This window comes from Electrophorus electricus, chromosome 13 (assembly GCF_013358815.1).
Source record: "Electrophorus electricus isolate fEleEle1 chromosome 13, fEleEle1.pri, whole genome shotgun sequence".
NCBI classification, from domain to species: Eukaryota; Metazoa; Chordata; class Actinopteri; order Gymnotiformes; family Gymnotidae; genus Electrophorus; species Electrophorus electricus.
Window position 1 is genome coordinate 6,906,623 of NC_049547.1, and position 24,292 is coordinate 6,930,914.

Genomic DNA, 24,292 nt, shown 5'->3' on the forward strand with positions numbered 1-24,292 from the left:
GCAAAACAACCAATCCGACAGCCTGGCCTCAAGCCTCCCTCAGAACAAAGACCCCGCCTTAAAGATTCCCATTGGCTGCAGAGCGGTTGTTGTTATATGTCATTCTTATAGGCGGATACAAAGAATGAACGGCAGGGCTAATAGCTGGTATTAACTGATATAAACTGAACTAAAATCATTATTTATTCATTATATTAAAAACAAATGGGACTACTATAGCATTTTCACATTTATTCTAAACCAATTCCTAAAATCGATTTCAAGCCATTAATTTGATTTAACTGATTTAAACAATCCTAAATGCTAGTTTGTCATCCCTTCACAAGTTTCTGTAGTTCTGCATAAATTTCAGCTAAAAAAAAAAAAGGGGGGGGGGGGGGTCACACCAGATATTGAAAGCAGAGGTACTTTCACAGTTATGTAATATTGGATAATTTTCCTGAATAAATAAATGACAGTCTAATATTTTTGTCTAAGTTGTTTGATTTGGTTCTTTTTATCTATTTTTAGGACTTGTGTGACAATCTGTAGTTTTAGGCCAAATTTATGCAGAAATATAGAAACTTCTGAAGGATGTACAAACTTTCAAGCACCACTGTAAGTGCACAGTGAAATTCATCTGCAAACAGTGGCTGGTCATTGGTCCCATACCTTCAACCTATTGTAAAGGTTGTTGAATTTATTGTAGGACAATTATTCGGTCTATCACATTTGCTTTCCTTGCTCTGGTCGTTATTGATCGGTAAGTTCACAAGTTCTTTTTTTCTTTCTTTTTCAAGACCTTCTGCGTTTGTTGTATTTGCCATGCTTGGGTATCTATGTTTCATTGGTTTCTGAATTCATCTTCCTTCCTGTCAACATCCTAACTGATTGCTTTGCTTTCACAGATCCTTTCACAAAAGTTAGTCTTTGTGTTGATTTACCAAGTCTAAAAGCAGACACTTTTGAAAATTGACCAAATAAGTTCAGCCCAGTTCAACACTGAAAATATATATATATTTTGTAAGTGTCAATTCAACAGAACATGCCTGACCAGTAAGAAATAAACAAATTAAACAGTAACATTCTGCTCTTTGGCTTCATCTTTGTTTTTTATTTTTTTTTATCTCAGTTCTGAACTACTTGAGCATAAAGCAGTGTTTTTCATTTATAGTTTTTACATTGTAAAATTACTTACAGTTGGTGCATTCATACTGTGTTTTCACTCATGATAATTTTTTTTTTTTTTAATTCAGTTCAGTAGCATCTTCAGGAGCAACTAATACTGCTGCAGACAATAACGTCTACACCCATGGCCATAAAAATTGCAGTTTACTAGAACTGCTCTGTAGTCAATCCTGCACGGGCACTGTAGCTCCTCACATTTGTCCAGTTCTACAATGATACGTTCCCTCTATTGTGCCTTCTCCAGTTGGTGTGCTTCTGTAAATGCATATCTCCTGCTATTTCATGGTCACACCCTGCTAACGTATAAATTCCTATGACTACTACTCCATGGGGAGGAGGGGTCTCTAGAGCTTCTAAAGCTCTCTAGGTCATCCAAAATACAATATGAAACTGAAGCTCCTTTGTTTCTTTAGACTCCAGAATACTAAACTGCTAAACTTATTACACATAAAATCAAGGTAATTCATTTGAACCAAGTGTCTCAAAATAGTATCATGTTTCCTTTTCTCTATGGCTGTTCCAAATGTGTTTCCACCATAGTGAAATTATATTAAATATTCCCAAATTAATAAAAAGGCAAATGCATGTTAGACAATTTCTGTCTGTCCCAACTATTAAGACCATTTACCATTTTCGGTCATATCCTATGTGACTGTGATTAGACAAAAAAAAAAAAAATGACTGAAGTAGCTCAAGAAGGAGGGCTTGTACAGAAGTAGTTCCCTTAAGCTATCCATCCTTTAACTCTTCCTGGCAGTATTTAAACAATGACAAATATGAATTTAAATTGAAACATTTATTGTGGAAGTCTTGTTTCATTGTTGTTATGGTGTTATGATTGTTTAGCTTTAAGTCAATACTGGTTAAAAAGGAGCATAGTTTATATAGTAGCATGGGAAAATACACTGATAAAACAAAGCTGTAATGCTTAACACTTACTCTGTTTAAAATAATATTAAAAATTAAGACATAGGTAGAGAATGTAAAAACAAAAAAATATAGACTGAACATTTAAAAAGTTTACATCTCACCCATCCCCCAAAATATATAAATAAAACATTTTAAATATTTAACAAAGAGTATTAAAAAACAAAATCTGATTAAATTGTGATCAAAACACAAGCATCTGAATGCAAAAGCCTCATACTGAGAGGATTAGAACTGGTTATGTACAAAAACATTTACCTCTCACTGCATTCATATCAATATTTAACAAGAGGAAGTTTGGGTCAAGTGCATAGAGTGTCATCAAGCCATAGAAAGACTATCTTCAAATTGAAACTATAATCAACTTCTGGGGGGGGGGGGGGGGAGCAGTTGCCTGAAGCAATGAAAGCAAAATTAAACTTTCGTCATCATTTGAAGTTAGCATAGTCTGAGAAGATATCCACAAAATCTTGTACGACTTTGTAGCAGAAGTCATACTGTTCCTGCAAAAGAAAAACAATGATTTACATAAAAGTATATCAAGACCTATTAAGAAACAGAAAATTGTCATGTCATTAAAGGTAATGCACTTGGCTGCTTTCCAAAACAATTCAGCAACATTGGAGCTGTCTCCTTGAAGTTAATTAGATTCTCACCACAGTTTGGACCATGTGTGGTCTCTGGTTGCGTAAACTCTTCACAGTCTGGAACACGTCCAGTAAGCCTTCGGCTTTCACTCGCTCAAGAATGTTGCTGAGGGCAATGAAGGTTCCGGTCCGGCCAGCCCCAGCACTGAGAGATCCAACACAGAAACAGTCATTTCTGTAATCTGCCCATGAGTGTGTGCATGTGTGTATGAGAATGAATGAGGAATAGACAGAAACAGATGGAATAAAAGTTTGCTTGTCCAATTTTTCACATTCTGGCTTTAAACTGATTTAAAATTTTCTTAAGCAGAAGTCAGACTCCAAGCCAGCAGTGTAACTAGTGTATTCTTGCTTCGAGTGTGTGCATATATGTGCATGTGTACCTGCAGTGTACCACTATGGGGTGGTTGCCAGATTGCTGCTGTTGTCTCTGCACTGCAGCAATAAGGTCAATCATTCCTTTTCCATCTGAAGGGATACCGATCTCAGGCCATCCGTGGAAGTGGAAGTGCCTGACTACACGGCTCTGCTTATCCTAAAAATAAAGACACCAATGATCCACAATTAGAAAAAAAAATTAAATCAAACAATAAATTCTAAATCATACAACATATACACACACATATTGTATCTATACATTTATAGGCACATGCCTTAACACATAAGGTTTAAAGAATTTTAGTTTTAAGAGAACTTGGTTGGGATTTCTGTTGCTATTGTTGGAGGTGTTCTTGTTTTTGCTTAGTTGGCTTAAGCAGTGCTTCAGTATTGCAGATTTTACTGGACAGACGTTTGCCACAACAAACGTTGCTGCTCTTCTCCTCTCACAGATTAATCCTCTTTTTTCTTGTCATAAGTGCAAAATGAAATCCTATTTTGTGAGCATTAAGCATCGCTTTACACTTCTTTAGTCACTTCTTTGCATCCTTCCTCATCAGACCTCTCTCTAGCTCTGAGCACTTTGAGAGACTGCAGCTCTGAGTACCAGCCATGATCCACTTCAGGCTGTAACTGGAGACTAGATGAGGGATGACTCACCGGCATGTACGTGAGTAGCAAATCCCGGAGGCTGAAAGTCTCGCACAGAGTGTCCCTCTTCAGCTCCACACTGTACTCACCAAACACAACGCTGCCCTCTGTAGGCCAGTAAGGCACACATTTCTCCTGGATTTACAAGAGTAGGTTCCATTTGGACACTTTTCACTTTACAGTTCACTTAGGTCTGAGCCCACAGTAGGGGACAGAACACTAATCCATATACAGGCACTAAGTTGACTGACTGCATACAAATTATTTAGTACAAACATGAATCTTTTAAAACAGTCATGATTATGTTTTCCTCATTTGTGTGTTTAACCAGGATGGGATCTAGTGGCTTGGGACGCCAGTGCTCAGGTGTACACTCAGAGGAAAGCCATGGTGCAAGCACCATTAGTGAAATAGAATCTATCCACCTGCTCCCTCTCCTTCAGCTCAGTCAGCATGACAATGGAGTGACACTTCCATTCCCACACCATGCGCCAGAAGTCCTGCACAGTGTGAGATAAAGGGCCCTGGGTGGCAATGAAGTAATCCTTCTGCCTGTAACCCTATGGACAGGACAAAAACACCCACACGGCATGAGTTTTTGGCTTATTTCAATTATTTATTAAAACATCATTTGTATAAGCTTTTATTTAGTTTATTAAACAAGTGTTAAGTGCTATGCTTGTGCATTAAATATCGGTATGCATTATTTATTACATTAATTATATACTTTTTATGTTAAATATGTAACAAAGCTGAATTAGGGGTTTATTAAGCAAAGTTCCTATAAAGGTTCCTATGAAGGTACTTCCATCTCATAATTAACCAGTTAGTTTGCTCATCTAGATGTTGGCCCTATAATGTACACCTAGTCCACCACCAAGTAATATAGATTGGTTTCATCCATAAAGATACTTACATCTATGAAAGATGCATTTATGTAATCTGTGAACTCTTGCCCTCTTTTTACAGATAGTATTACCCTGTTGAAGTCATCTGGAAAGAAATAAGCAAGAGATCGGATTTCATCAGCATACTTTTAGAATGGATGCATAATGCAGTTATATTAGCATCATCTTTAAGCTGCTGCACTTCAAAAACTTGATCAGTAAAAAAAACAGTAAAATTCAAACTTTAAAGGAAGTTAAAAGGAGGGAGAAAGCAGTTAACAACATGTTTCATGGGCCATAGAAGTTACAAGGGTGTCCAGCCCTGCTCCTGGAGTTCCACTGCCTCATAACATTTAGTTTTATTCATCCTAATCATCTGGAAAGGGTGTGTTCAGTTTGGGGTGAAAGTGAATCTTCCACAGTCGGATTTCTCGTCTAGTAGTTTAGACGTTATACAATAAGGCATTTTCTTACATGGAATGATCTGCAACACTCTATTCTTCCTCATGTTTGCTGGGAGATTTCCAGTTCTCATATTCTCCTTCATAATCCGGACATTAGTCAGTTTCTGCAGGAACAATAACCCCAGAATTGAAGGTCAGGAGAATGATCTATGCCTTCCATCAAAAACCACTATAATTACCTCCAATTACCTTTTATTTTACCTCCAATTACAGTGGATGGAACAATCTAATAGACACAAAGGAAATATCAGAGAGTAGAGGCTAATTACTCTGAATTCCTCCTCCAGTCCCACTCGATCCATGTGGATGTGAGTGCTGTGGATCCGATGCAGGTGGCCCTCCAGAGAGGAGACGTCCAGCTCTGTGTCACCATATAGATAGTGTTCCAGCAGAGCTTGATAAATGAAGGAGTACTGCATCTGGGGGACAAACGGCACAAGAGAGTGACTTTTCATAGCAAGTCATCAGCACTGAAAGAGGGAGGGATGTCTAGACAGAGCAAAGCCAGAGTGGAATTCTCACATCCGTCTGCACGAGCTGGCAGCGCTGGCCGCGGATTCTGGAGACAAAACCAAAGACGTCCACTCGGCCCTCCACATGCATCATATCCATCATGGCATCGATCACAATAAATGTGCCAGTCCTTCCAACACCAGCACTAGGAAGAGGGAGAGACAGAAAGACCGACCGACCGCAGTGAGAGAGAGAAGAAACTGAGGAATGTACTGTGAGAATAAAATGAGTCATACTCTAGTCTAAGTTTGTGATAGTTTGCATAGCTCAGATCACCTTGGAGCTGGACTGAAAACAGACAGTTATGTCCTATTGTCCTATTTGAACTGAGACTAGTTTTCATGACGTAGTAATTGAAATAAGTTCCATGAAATTTCAGAAATGTTTCTGAGTTAAAAAATTACTGGTAAGTAACTGTGAAATAACTAAACAGTGAAATCTCCTATTTGGCCTAGAAAGCCAACTACTAAGTTCTCTTGGCCATTGCCTGCAAGAACAGTAACGTCTGTGTCCTCAAACAGCTGCTGGGATCTAACACAGCCAAATGCACCACTGTTAGGGTCTCTTCTTTCAGTTGCAAGTTCCTGCTGCAAGTGTTAGTGGCCCCATATGGTGGCCCCTTTCTTCTTTAAACAGCTGAAAACACATGTACACAGTCCCAGGTTTGTAAGTTCAGTCATGTTCAATCGAACTCTGCAACTTTCATCTTAAGGCAACCTGGAGTTTTAAAGTTATGAAATGTTATACTTTGGATGTTTTTTTTTTATTATTATCCCTAAGGAATGCATACCCTCTACACACGTCATGTTAATTGTAATAGTTGCATGTTAATTTGCTACTGAATTCTATTTAATACATCTCCTGTACAGTAATAATTTAATCAAAGTGCATACCAATGTTAGAACTCATTTGAAAATGTATGCTTGAATAGACTGAGTACTAGCCCAAAAATAATTTCAGCCTTTCTCTTTCACTAGCAGACTTTTGCTGCTAAGGCCCCTGAGGAATAAAAGCTCCTCTGATAGCTCAGTAGCAGATGACCTGGCTTTGGCCTTCTCCCTCTTCCATATGTGCATAGTGTACTGGTTATACCAGTGGCACACCCCACCCCAGGAGGGGTTTTTAGTCATTGCTTACATGATTGGCTACCAGGCATACTTCCAAAGTAATATTATTTTTTATTGAGATTATTTAAATAATACAAACTGCATGTCACCTGATGTCTATATATTTTTATACAGCCTATGGCAGATAGTGAGTATGTATCCGTCAAACAGGCAAGGTCTTGCATACAACATATTATTTTTTAATTGTTGATAGTCACCCTTACCTGCAGTGAACTATTATAGGCCCAGCATGCATTGGGTTGACACTCTTGACTTTCTTGAGAAACTTGAGCATTCCAATGGGGGAGAGGGGCACACCAAAATCAGGCCAGCTTGTGAAGTGTAGCTGGGTGACCAGCCTTGGTGCTCTGCAACCCTCTGCACCATGCTAAAAGTCACAGAAAGCATCAGCATCAACATGGGCACCATGTGGCTTAAATACATAAACACCAGTCAGATTTGAAATCGCTAAGGCTTATGCTCAACAAATCACACTGTCTCTAGGGACACAGTAGATTTGTATGGTTATTTGCAAATTTCCACTTACATACTGCACGCAGAACTTTCTGATAGTGTAGTCTACCAGGACTGTGACATCCTCTACTGCCACCCTCACGCATCCATATAGCCAGCAGCCCTGCTCCGGCCAGTACTGATAACATTTTTCCTAGACACAGTCACGCAAAACTGTTAAAGATTAGACCTCCTGACAAACGGGACTCACACCTAATTTACATAGTTACTTGTCTACACCCAAGGAATCTCTATATTAAAGATTTAATTTTAAAACTTTATATGTGCATGAGAATATAAACTAATCCTTAAAAGGGAGAGATTATAATGTAAGACTTTAATGTACAGAGTATCACCTCTTTTCTCTCTCGTATGTTGGTCAGCATAACTATGGTGGCAGATTTCTGTTCCCAAACCATTCTCCAGAAATCAGCCACAGTCTCTGGTTTTGGTCCTGTAGACACAAACAGCAAGATAAGTTTGGGGGAAAAAAAAAAGTTTGAAGCATAAGCTCAGGGCATAAAAGGTGCCACTTTATAAAACATTATCCCTGAAAACTGTGCACCAATAGCTATGCTGTATGCATTTACTGGTCCAGAGCTGGCCCCTAGTACCTGCTGTTCTTTACTGCCTCAGTGATGTCAGGCTCTTGAATTCAATTAACAAGGGTGTTCTACACTATTCAGTTTGATGTTTCCCAATTTAACTTGATAATTACCTGCTGAACTAAATCTTTCCTGTGCTGTGGCTCTCTGGACCATGAATTTGGGAGCCCTGTTAAAACGTTTACCAAATGGATTTGCTGTGATCTATGAACATTTTCACACACTGAGGAAAAGGTCAGTTCATTCATGCTTACCTTGAGCAGCAATAAATTTGTTCTTTTCTCTGTAACCCTAAAGAAAAATATCTGAAGAAGTCAGTATATCTAATAACCAAACCAAGTCTCTGCTACATACATAGCTTTTGTATTAGTTCCTATTTATTAATCCTACTGTAATAACAGGATGTACTCACATCTATATATGAAGCATTGACATAGTCTGAGCATATGTGGCCATCTATATGTGAAAGCAGCACTCTGGAGTGGTCATCTATTGAGAAATATAGACAGATATAATGACGATCACTACATAGAACATAATCAAACTGTGGGTAAAAAAGTTTGTGTCTGTGTGCATGTATTACTCACAGGGAAGTATGTTTGGATATCTGTTCTTGTCTTTGTTCTCTTCCCTGCCTGCTTCCTCAAATGTACCACGGCCAAACCCACAAGGCAAAGACTGCGGACACATCATAATATGGCTAACGTGAGCTAGTGGAGTGCCGCGGAGGTTAAATGATGTGTGGGAGGAAAAAATGAGAGCGTGTTAGAGAGTGCAAAGCTCCTACATTAAACTCCTCTCTAAACAGCTTGCCATCGTCTGCCATACGTAGGCGGACCTCTTCCTCTAGGGAGTCCAGCAGGATTGGAAAAGAGCGCCTTGATGGGGAGGGAGATCTTGGGAGAAGCACCACTGTCTGTTCTAAGAAAGAGAGACAGAGCAGAGATATATGCGGCTGCTCGACATGCTATAGTCGTTAGTTTTCTACTGAATATGTTTATGAAGGATATGGATAGGGAGAAATATGATCCCTTGTTTGATGAACTTGTACTGCATTTCATATTTTAAAAAATAATAATAATAATTCACCAACAACAACAAAAAAGCAAATTTGCTCCAGATTCAAGGCTGCACCTACCTTGATCCTCCAAGAAGCCATTAGGTAACTTTTTGTCAACTGAAGTAACAAGATCCTTCCTTTGTTGTCTGAACCTAAAATAAAACAAAATGCTAAAATATCAACAGACAATATAAAGACTACAGTAAAAATACCAAAGAGCATATAATCAAATGATAAATGTTTAAATCACACACACCATCTAAAGCTATTCTTCCTCATGGGAGACAGGCTAGCACTCTGATTCCACAGAGCAGCTGAGAAATAATGACTCTTTCACCAACTAGCACAAGTGCCTTCACATTTTATTGTGCAAACAGTTGTTGAACTAGCTGGGCAGGGCTATACATGCATCTCCTCCCCTACACAACAGAGCATATTTTGCTCCACATGTCCTGGAGAGACATATGAAATGAAGCACATAATGAAATACCTAAAATATAAATTCTTGTTTAATAAAGATGGGATAAATTCCATTGGTTCAGTTCAATTCATATATTGAAAACTGGAAAAACAGCTTTTCAAAAAGTAGTGGCTAATATCAATTATAAGAAGAATATTAGCTTGTCATCTGACTGACCTAAAATTCAACTGAATGAATTTGAATTGTATTTTACCCCCAACCTGACATGTAGCAGAGAGATTATGCCAGACATTCCACTGATATCTCAGTCTGACTGACACTTTTTCATCTAGAGAATTTTTGTGAAATTCTCCAAATTCATAAAATGTGTACACCTTTTAGGATTGGAATACTGACTCCACTAGAATACTGATTGCGTGTGGACATGTTTAAAAAATACATACCTGAGCAGGTAGACTGTGAGGAGGATGAAGATGATGAGGAGGAGAGAAATGACAAGGGTGGAGGGCAACACATGGGAACCCTGAGGAGCAGGAGGCTCTGAGGAGAAGGTGAGAAAAATCCAGGCATGTTTAACACAGCTCCACTCTCTGGTCTCTTCAAATGGACAAGCAGCAGGACAGCAGATGAAGAACATGGAGTAGAGTCCATACCTGCCGTCCTGTTCACATGTAAGGAGGTATTTGATATAAGGTTTGTTGCCACCAGAAACAGAACCATTATGACTAGATGCAAAGAAGAAGAAAATAAGAAAAGGAAGAAAATTAAGTTTAAAATATTTTAAAGACAATATATTAACTATTAACTAATAAAATGGAATAAGTCGCATATATGTGAAACCATCTCTGTGGGTACTATTGGAGAAAAATGGTGCTCAACATAACTAATGGCTTCATTCATGAACAGATTCAAAGTCCTCATATAGTCTACAAGTCAGAAGAGATTAATGTAAATTTTGAAATTCATTGCATGGTTTAAGACAATATGCCATTCTCCAAAATTATCCCTTAAATGCAATTAACTATTCATAGCTTATCTCATGAGATTTAATATCTCCAGAGACATACTTGATGTTCCACATATAAGTAGAAGCTATGATGTTATAAGTAGTAGCTAGGAGCTAAAGAAACTGGGGCAGTACTCAATATTTAGAAGCATGTAAGCACGTGAATACTTTGGATGCAGTTTGTTTGTGTAGAAGTTTTTCATTAAAAGGAATCTCATCCAAGTCCTGGATGTGCTAAAAGTCCTTCCATTGCTACAATCACCCAGATTTTTTGAAAGCTCCTCTGGCCTTTGAGTGGATGGAGAAAGCAATTCAAAAGGGAGCATACTCACAGTCTGATCAAGTATGTATTTAATGTAAGTGAATTAACCTTTATTAGCTTAAAGGGTTCTTATTTCATTACAGCAGTAAGAATCAAGCCGCAGCACACAGTTCTATTACTGGCACCTTTGGGTGTGTGTTGGTGCTGATGATCCTGTTATTCCTGGCATCTTTGTAGAGGGTTGGGTCAAAACAGGAGCAGTTGCATTGGGGATGGGTTAAACCATACACTGTGACTTGTTAATGCCTTTATTTAACCTTTTTTGGCAATGAAGAAAACATTTTTGTTTGCTATTTATCTAAAGGGGGGATCCACAGTGTATCAGGGTTGTTATTGTTAACAAAAACCAATCACAAAACAAAAGCAAACAGTGACAATTTACTCATTAATTGAAAGAAAAATAAAGGAACAATTTTTTAAAATACAAAAACTCAATCCAAACTATAATGTTCACAAAACAGAATTAAATAGGAAAAAAAACTTGTTTTTGTATTTTAGCTAAGATATGAATGATGGCTTTATAAAAGTGGATTCCATATGTCTATAAAAGCTAAAATACAGAGGAGGCGGCAATGTTGCTAGGTAACCTATAAAGGTTATGCATTAAAAGTATCATCTTTTCTAATGGAACAAGTCCCTTTCAGTCAGACTGAGCTGCAAAATATTCAGCAACAGGTCTGCATTTTTAGGGGAGATGCAAATCCCAGAATGAAACAAGGAATTATCTGCTTAATGAAAGGCACTTGACTGGAACCTATCCAAATGTCTAAAGAACCATTAGCTCATGGAGACTGGCATGGCTAGGAATTGGATTTCCACATAATTACAGCCGTGTACTTGACTTTGCTAGACACCAGGGAAATGCAATAAGTAAAGCCTAAAAAGCCTTGACATTTGGTCATCCTACAAAGCAGGATTTGTTCGTGAAATTAAAGTGAGGATATCACCAATGGATATTCTGGTTGTTTGTGAACATATAAGCTATCTAGGCCTACTCTGCTCATACCTAATATGGCCACTCAATAACCTTCCCTGCATTATTGTGCAGGTAACAACACCACCTCCTCTGATGCTTCCAAATCTACCCAGTTATCTGTCTAAACTGGGTTTGCCTTGCAAACAAACATGGCCCACTGTTTTAATTAGCTTTTGGTGGTGTGTAAAAACATGGCTTTGAATACTTGCACAACCACTCTCACATTTTAATTGTTTTTGTGTTTCCACACTATTCACGCTAAATGCTAACACTGCCACTCAGTGGGCATAACCACAGTTACTCACAGATATTGACATTACGTAAAATGAAGTGGGAAGGGGTTAAATAATATGTAAGGATATGTCATGGTAACCAATTTTTTTCTTGAATATTTGAATAGTCCAAGATGCAAACATCTAGAGGAAGAGAGTTACATAATCATGGTGCATATTTACTAAAAGCCCAGTAGAGCAGAGTACCCAAGAAGGAGCATAGAGTGGAGATAAATCATGAGGTGCTTTAAATGTTAGGACCTATATCTTGAAATGTATTCTTTGTTTTATGGGAAGTCAGTGAAAATTGTAAAAGAACAGAGGTAATGTGTTTGTGTAATAATACAAGCTGCAGTATACTGGACCAGCTGAATTTCTGTTCAGAAATTTCACTAGGAATACAGCAAATAAACTATTACAGTAATCAAACCTCAATGTTACCAATGCTGCTGTATTAAATTTTTTAAAGGAAAGAGCAACGTCTAAAATATTTCTGATATTAAAAGAATGGGTTATGAGTTAATGAGGTTCCATTGACCGAGTAATAGCCAAGATGACACAAAGGACCTTGTGTACTGTGAGGAAGAGTAATGTTGCTAAATGAAATATGAAAATTGGGCAATTTTGATATATTAGATTTATAACCAAATCAACAGGGCCTCTGTCTTACTACAGTCATGGCCAAAAGTTGAGAATAACAAATTTTGGGTTTCACAAAGTTAACTGCCTCAGTTTAAGATCCTTTTGTCAGATGTTTATATGGTATAGTGAAGTACAGATATAAGCATTTTGTAAGTTTTTTAACTTTCTGATACATCCAGTTTAAGCAAAGACTTCATATTTACAGTGTCGACCCTTCTTTTTTAAAACTTCTGCAATTTGCCTCGACATGTGGGATATCAGCTTCTGGGCAAAGTCTTGACTGATGGCAACCCATTTTTGCCTAATTCATGCTTGGAGTTGATCACTGTTTGAGAGTTTGTTTGTCCACCATCTCTTTGTGGATTGACCACAGGTTTTCAATGGGATTGAGGTCTGGAGAGTTTCCTGGCCATTGACCCAAAATTTCAATGTTTTGTTCACTGAACCCCCTGGTTATCACTTTTGCCTTGTGACAGTTCCGTCATGCTGGAAAAAGCATTGTGCATCACCACATTGCTCCTGGATCATTGGGAGAAATTGTTCTTGGAGGATGTTTTGATACCATTTCTTATTCATGGCAGTGTTCTTAGGCAAAATTTTGAGCAAACCCACTCCTTTGGATGAGAAGCAACCCCACACATGAATGATCTCAGGATGCCTCACTGTTGGCATGAAACAGGACTCATGGTAGCACTCACCTTTACTTCTCCGAACAATCATTTGTCCAGATGTCCCAAACACTCTGAAGGGGGCTTCATCAGTGAAAATTACCTTACTCCAGTCCTCTGCAGTCTAATCTCTATACTTCCTGCAGAATGTCAGTCTGTCCTTGATGTTTTTCTTGGAGAGTAGTGGCTTCTTTGCTGCCCTTCTTGACACCAAGCCATCCTCCAAAAGCCTTCACCTCACTGTGTGTGCAGATGCACTCACACCTGCCTTCTGCCATTCTTGAGCAAGCTCTGCAGTGGTGGTGACCCGATCCCAAAGCTACATCCTCTTTAGGAGACTGTCCTGGTGCTTGCTTGACTTTCATGGGTGCCCTGAAGTCTTCTTCACCGCAATTGAACCTCTCTCCTTGAAGTTCTTGATTCGATAAATGGTTGATTTAGGTGCGGTCTTACAAGCAGCAATGTCCTTGCGTATGAAGCACCTTTTGATGCAATGATGACTGTACATGTTTCCTTGGAGGTAACCATGGTTAACAAAAGAAAACTTCAAGCACCACCACCCTTTTAAAGCAACCAGTCTGCTCTTCTAATCATGACAGTGATATCAGCTGCCTTGTCCTCATTAACACTTTCTCCTAAGCTAACGAGAACAACACTGAAATGATGTTAGTAGGCCATTTTGTGGCAGGGCTGAAATGCAGTGGAATGCAGTAATTTATTTATTTTTTATTAAGTTCATGTTCATTGCAAGGAATGACTTTGCAATTAATTGCAAAACAACTGATCTCTCTTCACAATCTAGGGTTAATATGAATTGCCACCATAAAACTGAAGCACCAAACTTTGTGAAAACCAAAATTTGTGTTGGTCTCAAAACTTTTGGCCAGAACTGTACAGTGCAGTATCAGGAAGTTATGAATCTTCCAATGTTTTAATCTCTGAAAGACAAGAGTAGAAGGTAGAGGAGTAGCTATTGGCAATTTCTAGTGCACATCTACAGCTGGTTGTCATCTACATAACAACGGAAACCAACCAATACTATAATGCCTCATAACATGTCCAGAGGAAGCAGATAATAATGATACATAATAGAGGGGTCCCAATACTGATATACAGTGTGTATGAACCTTAGGCATAGTTTTGTGGAAGGATGGTCTTTTTCCTTCAAGTTTGGTTCCTCTACCCGAGGCCTAGGAGCTTGAGGGTCCTACATAGTATCCCAGTTCTTCTCAGGACTGCACTCTTCTGGACGGAGATCTTGGATGTTGTTCCTGGGATCTGCTGGAGCAAGTCTCCTTGCTTGGGTGTCTCAGCCCCTAGTGCTCCAATTACTACTGGAACCACTGTTGCCATCACCTGCTATGTCTCTTCCAGTTCCTCTCAGCCCTTGGTATTTCTTTAGCTTTTTGTGTTCTTTGTTCCAGATATTGTGATCACTTGAGATTGCTACATACATCAATACAGCCCTCTTCTGCTGTTTGTCCATTGCTACTATGTCCAGTTGATTATCCATTACCATTTTGGCTGACTGTATCTGTAGTACATTTAAAGGTCACACAGGACCTTAAGCATGGTCATTTGGGGGTGTAGCCCACTTTGACCTTGGAACTTCCAGCTTGTACTCGGCACAGATGTTTCTGTATAGTATGCCAGCCACTTGGTTATGGTGTTCCATGTACGTTCTGTCTACTAGCATCTTGCACCCCACTACTGTTATGTGCTGGATTGTCTCAGGGGCATTTTTGCACAGTCTGAATCTGGGGTCCAGCATGGTGTGGTAGATCCCAGCCTCTGGTGATCTTATATTCAGAGCTTGTTCCTTTGATGCCATGATTAGTGCCTCTGTGTTGTCTTTCAATCCAGCCTCTTACAGCCATTGGTAGGATTTCTCCAGATCAGACACTTCCCCTTCTTGCCAGCAGTACATACAGTGCAAGGGTTTATCCTCCCATGATGGTTTCAGCTCCTAGTCAGGTTTCTGCTGTCTGAGGTACTCACTAAGCATTTAATCACTTGGGGCCATATTCCTGGTGTACTCCTGGATCTTGGTTGTTTCGCCCTGGATACTGGCACTAATGCTCACTATTCCTCTGCCCACTCATTCCACTTAGTGTCCAGTCTCAGAGTGCTGAATTTGTTATGAAACCCTCCATGCATTGTGAGGAATTTTCTTGTCTTTATGTCAGTGGATTCTGTCTCCTCTTTGGTCCAGCTTTTCATGCCAGTATGGTACCTGATGACTAGTAGAGAGTAGCTGTTAATGTCATAGGTCTTGTTCTTCACATTCAGCTGACTTCTCAGGACTAACCTCATTCACTCAGGACTTGATGTTGACTCATGCTTTGGCCTGAAGTTCTTGAGGAAGGCTCTTAAGAGTCGTGTTGATGTTATACAGGCTCATGCATTCCAGAATTCATGTTTGGGGCATTGAATCGTAGGCTTTCTTGTAGTCAGTCCAGGCAGTGCACAGGTTGGTCTGCCTGGTCTTACAGTCTGGAGTGACTGTTTCATCCACCAGTAGCTTGTGCTTGGTTCCTTTGGTGTTCTTGTCAAGGCCTTTCTGATCCATGCTCATATGAGCCATGTGAATACTCATCTTAGGCACAATGATGCCTGATAGGACATTCCCTGTTGTGCAGAAGCAGGTTACTGGTGGGTAGTGGAATGGAACTGCCCATTCTGGGGGTCCTTCAGGAGTGTCCAGCCTTCAGTTAACCATTGGTCATTACCATTCATTAGCAATTTGTTCATTTGTGCTGACAGGTGCTCGTGGAAGCTTCTTCAGCCAGGAGATGTAGACCATGTAGACCATGTCAAGGCCTGGACCTCATACTTGAGACCCTTTGTTGAATGTTCAAGTTCAAAGAGGTTTTATTGTCATTTCAGCTATATACAAGTACACAACAAAAACGAGACAGTGTTCCTCCAGGACCATGGTGCAACACAAAACAACAGTGCAACAGACAACATGCTACACAAGTGCAAACAGTCCAATATAGTGCAAAAATGTCATTAAATAAACATTAAATAAACAATAATAAATACAGAACAGGACAAATACAAAATGAGTAGACAGTGCAATTATTTAGTGCAGTACACAGTACTGGGAATATGTAAAGTGAGTTGTGCACAGGAATCAGTGACATGCTACACTGAACATAGCAGTCACTGGTAGCAGCCAGAATGGTTCAGAGTACAGTGCTGGTTTAGTACAGTACTCTAGCAGCAAGTAGGATAATGTGCAAGACTGCAACAGGAGTGCATAGTTTATTTGTGTGAGGTTTGACTTCAGCACTAGTCCGATGCAAAACAATGTGTGAGTGTGTGTATAGATATGCATGTATGTGTGTGTGTGTGTGTGTGTGTGTGTGTGTGTGTGTGTGTGTGTGTGTGTGTGTGTGCGCAAGACTGTGTATAAGCACTTATAAAAGTGCCGATTTTGGAATCTGAATTGGAATTGGAGTTAGCCAGAGTTCAGGAGTCTAATGGCTTCTGGGAAGAAGCTGTTGCACAGTCTGGAGGTGCGGGACTGGATGCTGCGGTACCTTCTTCCAGATGGCAAAAGGGTGAACAATGGGAGAACATCCTGTTTATTCTCCTGGATTCTATTTCTCTTGTGTGCCTCTTCAGCCTCCAAGGTCACAGGTATGGACAACTTGTACTTCTCAGGTACTCAGTTCTGACAGTTGACTAATTGCTCTGTGTTGCCCTTACCTTGGTCTCAAACCTCCTTCTCCACAGAGGATACTTGATGTTCATCTTGTAGCCAAGCATCTCAAGCATCACTGTTGTTCTGTGGCATTTATCAGCTGGTTGGGCTCAGGGATGGTCACAGTATTTATTGTCCATAGTGTTGCATTCATATCTTCCATTGACCTTTCAGGTGCTTCACTTGGTCTTGGTAGTCTGCTACAACTGGTGTCCAGCTTAGCCATGATCTTCAGCTATCAGGCCAGCTGATGATGATGTTGATGATGATGATGATGATGATATCTCCCCTCTGACCTGTTTTCTTGGCTGCTCCTTGCCATAGTATTTGTGTTGTACCTTATTGTTCTCTAGTTGTGACAGCAGTTGACACTTGCAGATGTTGGAATACTGAGCTACTAGTTCTTTCATTGTTAGTGTAGATGTTGGGTTTTGAAGGATCCACAGGTCCCACATCCTCTGCATATTCCGTCACACTGTAGTTGCTTGTCTAGCAGCATTCCAACAGTCCTCTGTTCTTCACTCTTGTGTAGGTCTTGTATTTGTTCCAGTAGTCCACTTTTCATCAGCTATCCAGTGGTACAGATATATATTTTGTTTATACACACTCATATTTATATATTTATATATTACACACACGTTCAAACCTCTAGTAAGGTCATTACTTGTAATGTCTTTCCATTTATCAGCCTTGGTGGGCTGATTCTTGGAAACACTGTAGTGATGCAACTTAACTTAAACGATGCACGGAATGGTCCATTACTTGAAAGAGACTTTTGATACTCTTTTTGTAGACTTTTTGATTTAAATGAGGGCTTAACCTACTACTATATTAAATGTAGCCATCAGTCAGGTATGATATTTAGTGTGCATGAATTTCTCCACACTTGTCATGGAACTGACATAGATACACATCCAAGTTTCCTGGTTCCAGATGCAATCAATTCCAAATGATTAGCTGATACCACCTGTGCATGAATCTGCTGTGGAAACAACCCAAATGGCAGAATCCACAATCTGGCCTTCTCAGATGTATTTCCAGCACACAGCACAATTATGTGATTATACATAACCTTTTGCTACTTTACGTAACTCAGCATAACCTCTAGAACAGGAAAGAAGAGAATAGAGATGAGCTTTATTGACTTGGTCATAACCTAGAGTGGAAGATCCTGCCATCACCAAATTTCCTGGAAGCTTTAAACACAGAGATGAAAGAAATGCAATCTGATGCAACAGCAGGACACCAGCTTACTTATAAACACATACAAGCACATGCACTTGTGACCAAGCATACTCACAAATGTGGTCCAAACCAGGGATGCCACTTATAGAGTCAGCCTCTCAGTCCATATCAGCTTCCTGGACAGTAATTATATTCAGGCATTAGTCTGAAAGGTCTCCTAGATTCATAATATGTGTCTAGTTGCTGCTTCTTCTCAGTTCTGGATAATGTAGTTACTCAGGTCATTTTCCTGTTCACTCTGGATATGAGATCAGCTTGTAACACCTGGAAAGATAGGGGAAAATAGAAATATTAAATATTAACTACCATGAACATTAATGTCAGGGAGATGTAGAGGGTTGACTTAAAATCCTAGTGAGAACCATCAGCACAACTCTTTATTGGACAGAATACTGCTCTCTTAACTAGAGGCTTTTCATCATAAGATAACTTAGGAAATTTGGTGTGTCTAGGGTTTCTATGGTACACACTTATAAAACTGTTGTGGAACAGCTTTTCCATATTTGTTGAGTTAGAGAATGGAGGTACACTACCTCAAAAAAAATCACTGGTTTAGAACGTCCTTCTCTCGCCTCTATACATACTATTATAATGGAAAACAAGGTGACAAAATTATACTGATCATTCTTACACAGTCCACTACCTTTTTAGACTGCTCCGTACAAACCATCTTATGCAGGACTGGGTTTCAAAACAGCACTTAAATGTATGAATGTTATATGTAGTGTTGTATAGGTTTTCAGGAGCAGTGAAACTAATTCCTTTCAGTCCAGCACTGGCAGATATGACAAAGTACAGAAACTTGAAACCTAACTTGAATCTAACTAAATGTCTGCAACCCACACAAGACCAACCTGCTCCCTTTAAGGGCGTCATAGTCCCATAAGGCAGACCTGAGCTATATATACACCCATGCTCTATATTAAAGAATAAAATGTGGGGTAGTAGGCCATAGGTTCACTTTACTATCAGTGTGGCAGGCAAAGTGCTGTAGAGGCAAAATATAATATAATTTATGACATAAGCATTCTGGTCAAGGGTTAAATTGTATGTACATAATATACTTCCTTGAATCCCTTATTTCCATATAGAATCATCTTTTGAGGATGCAGTAACATATTCTAGCAAAGATGGATTCTCATTCTATTCATAACAATCAATGAGATTCAATGTACAATGTCCTGAAAATTAAATTCAGTTTACTTTCACTGCTCAGTTTATATTTCTGATCTAATTTTGTGTGTTTGACTTGAAACTGGGGCTGTTAGTCCAGGTCATATTAAACACTTCACTGGGTCAGACAAACAAAGATCATACTGGGAGAATCTGTCAGTGAGATCTGAGCCATTGTGTGCAGTGCATTGCACTGGACGCTCTCAAAAACATAGGAGAGTACATGGTCACAAGCTCAAAGATTGGACCATATTTACATTATTATGTGACAAGAAACATAAGGTCAGGCAGATGCTATGCACATGCAAGGTACTAGCAATGCCAAGGTCATGGGTTCAATTCCCGGAGTGCACGCCTACTGTTATACTCATAAATATGTAAGTAGCTCTAGATAAGAGCATCTGCCAAATGGTAGAAATGTGGACAGTTGAGAAATTTGTGAATTTAGTTTGCCTTAGACAAATCAAGTCCTAACTCTGAGCCTTTATATATACAGTTAGACTTTGGAGAGTACATCATGGAAATGCATTCTACGGTAGTTATGAGAGGTAAGATCTGCGAGGCTTCTAATCACTCATAAATCTGAGTTAGTCAGTTTGAAAAATATGAACATTTGTCATCTGCATACGTCTCACAGCTGCTGGCAAATGCATGCATTTAGGAAATACATGTCTAGGGACATAACATTTTTTTTGTATGTTTGTCATTCTTTATTAACAAGCAGAAATTGTTTGAATTTACTAAATGTTGGTAAGTTAAATTTTTGAGTTATTCAGTCACACTCTTAAAACACTAAAAGTGATTGGAAGCACAGGCACATACATATATTCCTACCAGGTGTTTGATTACCACAATAAATAAATAAAATAAGAGTAAAAAAATCTTTTGCACTGATAATGTAAGAAGGTTTGAGGAATCACTATTTTATCCCTTTCATCACTGTCTTTAACACTATATTTTCATTGTATAGTCAAGTATAACAAAATACTACCACCTAATGTGGTAAAATCAGGATCCAGGATGCACAGAGCAACGTCAGTATTCTGATTTACATGTGCATAAATGTTTGCTTCTAATGTTTAACTGACTTTCCGGTTCTCAAAAAAAAAAAATCTAATAAATCACAAATAAGAAATTTGTCACTTCTGTTCTTGTAACCATGTAGCTTTAAACAGTATTTTAATATTTGTATACAATAATCTTTCCCATTATGCAAATGAGATTTAAGTGAAAGTTCTCTTTAATGTGAATTACGTGTAATAATTCAGTCCCGCTAACTGAGAAAAACCTGTGCAAATTATTCAACTCTAATCCAGGATATCGTTGAATCTCACTCTCTCTCTGTTTATTCATGTTCAGTCAAAATGCAAGAGAAGCCAGTACTTTCCTTTAGATTTCCTGATAAGTGACATTTTCCTGTGTGCATGTTTCTCTTCCCTCACTTTTAATTATCCATAAATCCAAGATGAAAGCATCAAATTTCCAAAATGATCTACTAGCATGCCATGTACATGAGATAAGCAAATCTATGTTAGTGTATATCATAAAAGGTACAATGTTAGTATAATCTAAGCTGTTACTGCACTGAAGGAAGGAGTGAATTAGCAGAAAGTCTTACTGATCTGGACTGACATGCATTGAGATTCTCACTGCTGCATTAATGAAGTGTGAGAGGATGGCAATCCTACCTTTATGAGATCACAAACTGTCTTAAAATCATGAATGCAACTTTTTCTGGGTCAGTGAAAAAACTACAAGGTTTGCAGTAAAACCAATTTGCACTGGACTTCTACATATGACTTCTAGCAGGGTGGAATATATACACTTAATTTGCCCTTAATGGAAGACTTTTTAAAAAGATCACAAATAATACATTCAGCAGACCTTATCAGAACAGCTGAACATATCCTTTATTCTCTCAGTACAAGTAGCAAACTTAGTCCAACAGTTAGCTAGGCCATCTACCCACAACTATCTGAAATGAATGTAGAGATGAGCAACAAACATCTCTTACTTGGAAATCAAAAATTTTGGGAAAAACACCTTGTATTTGATTTACTGTGGGGATTTTTTTTTCCATTAGCATTTTGCTTACTAGCCTCACATTTCTTCAGTTCTGAACTGTTTACCAATATTCTTACCTTTACAAACCAAAATTAGGAATTTAATTTCCTTTTAAGTGAATTCTATTCCATAATCCTCCAAATCATGTTCTCTACTTGAAACAAAGTCCCTGGACAGCGGTTATCATACATGATCCACAGCTTTCATGAAAATGCATCTGAACTCCATAAAATCATTAAAATAGTTTCCAGGACCTCTATTCAGCGTTATTCAGAATGGGGCAAAGATCATACAGTTTTGTGAATGGAAAGAATGCATTAACAAAACACGGGGTAAAGTCGTTTGATGCAACACAGTGTTAACTAGAGATAAGGTTTTCCTAAAGAGCCCTACAAGTCCGTATTCCATAATACAGTTGAACATATACTCTATACAGACCAAGAATAATTTTCACTAAAGCATGTCCTTAACAAAGAAGACTTTAAAAGCAACATAAACAGGCTTAAAGATAAAGAAATATGTGTCACGTTTCTAACGTGCTAATAGCGTTTGACATGCCGGCATGGGGCCAGCTGTTAACGAATACGCCACACCCTGCTGTGATCTGAGTGTTTGACAGAAATTAAAAAGAAGACAGTGGTAGCTGTTGGCTACAAGTGTATCAGGAGCGTGATTTTGCTGCAGAGGGCCTCGTTCAACGTACACTGACAGATGAAGACATGGTGTAGGATGATGAACGCCAGTGTGATTTTCAGTCACACCACAAAATGTCTCCTCTTTACATTCTCACATCTTTATTATCTGCAATATCCACTTGTTAAACAACAACAACAACAAAAAATGTTTATTTGTAATCTTTTTTTCTAATCCCGGAAAATCTAAATATGCATTCGAATCTAATGTCGAGTTGAGACGGCCCTGAAAATCTGCTACAAGAGAAAGTTGGGAGAAACATCAAACTACTGATAACACGATACGTCGTTATTTGAAATAAATAAATATACTTTTTAAATGTGACAACTCCCTGACATTACTAATATATGCTGTGTATACTAAATCGCTCGAGGTTCTTGTGTTTCTGAATAAACGACGTAGAGAGGCCAACCCTACTCTGCGCTTCTCGGTCTCATCATGCCTCTCCCATCGTGAACAAGGTTCGCCTGACGTACCTAGTACACATAAACTGCAATGACCGGAGGTAGCTGTCTGAGCCCAATTGCTTCCAGGCCAGTGTTTTATGTAGAAGCGAGAGTGAACGCCTGCAGGCATGCGAGTAGAGTATTATTTTATGGTGTGGAAACAGTCTCTGATTTATTAGCCTCTATCCAGCCTACTGAACTTTGGTGTCCTTTTCATAGTAATCACGTATTCAAAAACGTTTTTCATTACTTATCGGAATATTGAGCCTCTGTCTGTATGCAGAACATGAGGACAAATTAAAGAAGTCTACTGACATCTAACGTAAACGCGAATGCACTATGCTGGGAGAAATACGGGATTGATGCGCTTAACAAGTAACCTTATTATACTGTAGACATTTCAATGCTTACTACATTCAACGTTAAACGTCATGAGGCCTATTGTGGGGAGAACAATCTAAATCGCGTCCTCACCGTTGGGCATCTAGGTTATGGATAGACGTTCAATAATGAATAGCTCGCGTCTTATTAATTTAAATTGCAACCTTACCGCTTCGATGCAATCATTGAAAAAAGTGCTCAATAAAATACAAAATCCAGTATTCTGAAGTGGTGCTTTTATAGGATGTTTGCTTTCCACGTTTCCTGCTACACACGCCGGTGGGTTTGATGCGTCGCGAGCGGTGCGTCATTCTGTAATACAGCTAGTATCACCGCCCAGTCCTACCTGGGAATGCCCCCCCCCCCCCCCGCCCTCTCCAGCTATATAACTCGGATCCTCAGTTTAGAGGAGAAAATGTTAATATTGTAAGATAAGGGGATATTGACAGTGTGATTGTTTCTGCTGTCAGAAAAGTCAATATAATTATTTTTGTCATTAAACATATTCCTCCCTTCGTAACGTTTCACACAGTCATCAACTGTATGCTGTAGTTTTTGTCACAAAGTCGTTTAAAAATACATTTACTGTGTAGTAATATCCGGATTCTATATATTGAGAACGTCTGCGAATATTTAGATCTGATTGGTTTGATCTAGTTTCATTTTTTACCATAGCGCACACTAACTATAGCAGTTCATGCTTGTCCTACTGAATCCCGTTTTGCAGTAGTTCTTACATGAGATGCCAAACATTTTCAGTAAAGTTGTCTGGTGATCTGCTACTTTCTGCATGTCACATTCTTAGCCATCATTATCCCTGAATACCGCTTTTTGCATTTTTTTTTTCCCGCACAGAAATGTAGTTAGGTTCAGATAAAGATAAAGGCTGGTTTTTCGTTTTTGGGATTCTCTAGACTAAGAGAACATTGACCAATACTGCCACCCTATGGCATAAATAGAAACTTTCAGTAACAAGTGTTTCATATCAATCATTATCCAAAATTGCATGTCATGTGGTCACTGGTTGGTTATAAATGCTAGTTAATGCATAAAGAAATGCCTCCATATCTATCTATCTATCTATCTATCTATCTATCTATCTATCTATATATATATATATATATATATATATATATATATATATATATATATATATATCACATTAAGAAAATGCCAGCAAAGATTTCCTGCCCCTAAACATAAACGAACTGCACATGAATCCATTTATGCTGAAACAAAAAAGTATAGTTATTTACTGATTTGTTTTATATTAACCTTACATGTATGAACCCTTATTGTTACATGGTTGAATACTCTGAATATTCTGACAAAAGATATTTACATATTTACATTTGC

The 24,292-nt window shown here is 38.7% G+C and overlaps 1 protein-coding gene across 1 annotated transcript; it reads right to left on the reverse strand.

Moving 5' to 3' along the window:
• Nucleotides 1-2,468: 2,468 nt before the first annotated feature.
• ptpreb (protein tyrosine phosphatase receptor type Eb) lies at nt 2,469-23,232 on the reverse strand. Its single transcript, XM_027033217.2, has 21 exons — nt 23,106-23,232; nt 18,235-18,443; nt 9,993-10,064; nt 9,783-9,879; nt 8,997-9,070; nt 8,646-8,779; nt 8,446-8,536; nt 8,271-8,347; nt 8,113-8,149; nt 7,610-7,707; nt 7,288-7,407; nt 6,965-7,128; nt 5,644-5,779; nt 5,391-5,540; nt 5,132-5,225; nt 4,687-4,763; nt 4,196-4,330; nt 3,780-3,905; nt 3,125-3,276; nt 2,751-2,886; nt 2,469-2,597 (listed from the first exon to the last, which is right to left on the reverse strand). The coding sequence occupies exons 3-21, from the start codon at nt 10,057-10,059 to the stop codon at nt 2,523-2,525; spliced, it is 2,040 nt and encodes a 679-aa protein (XP_026889018.2). The 5' UTR covers nt 10,060-10,064; nt 18,235-18,443; nt 23,106-23,232; the 3' UTR covers nt 2,469-2,522.
• Between the last annotated feature and the right edge of the window lie 1,060 nt (nt 23,233-24,292).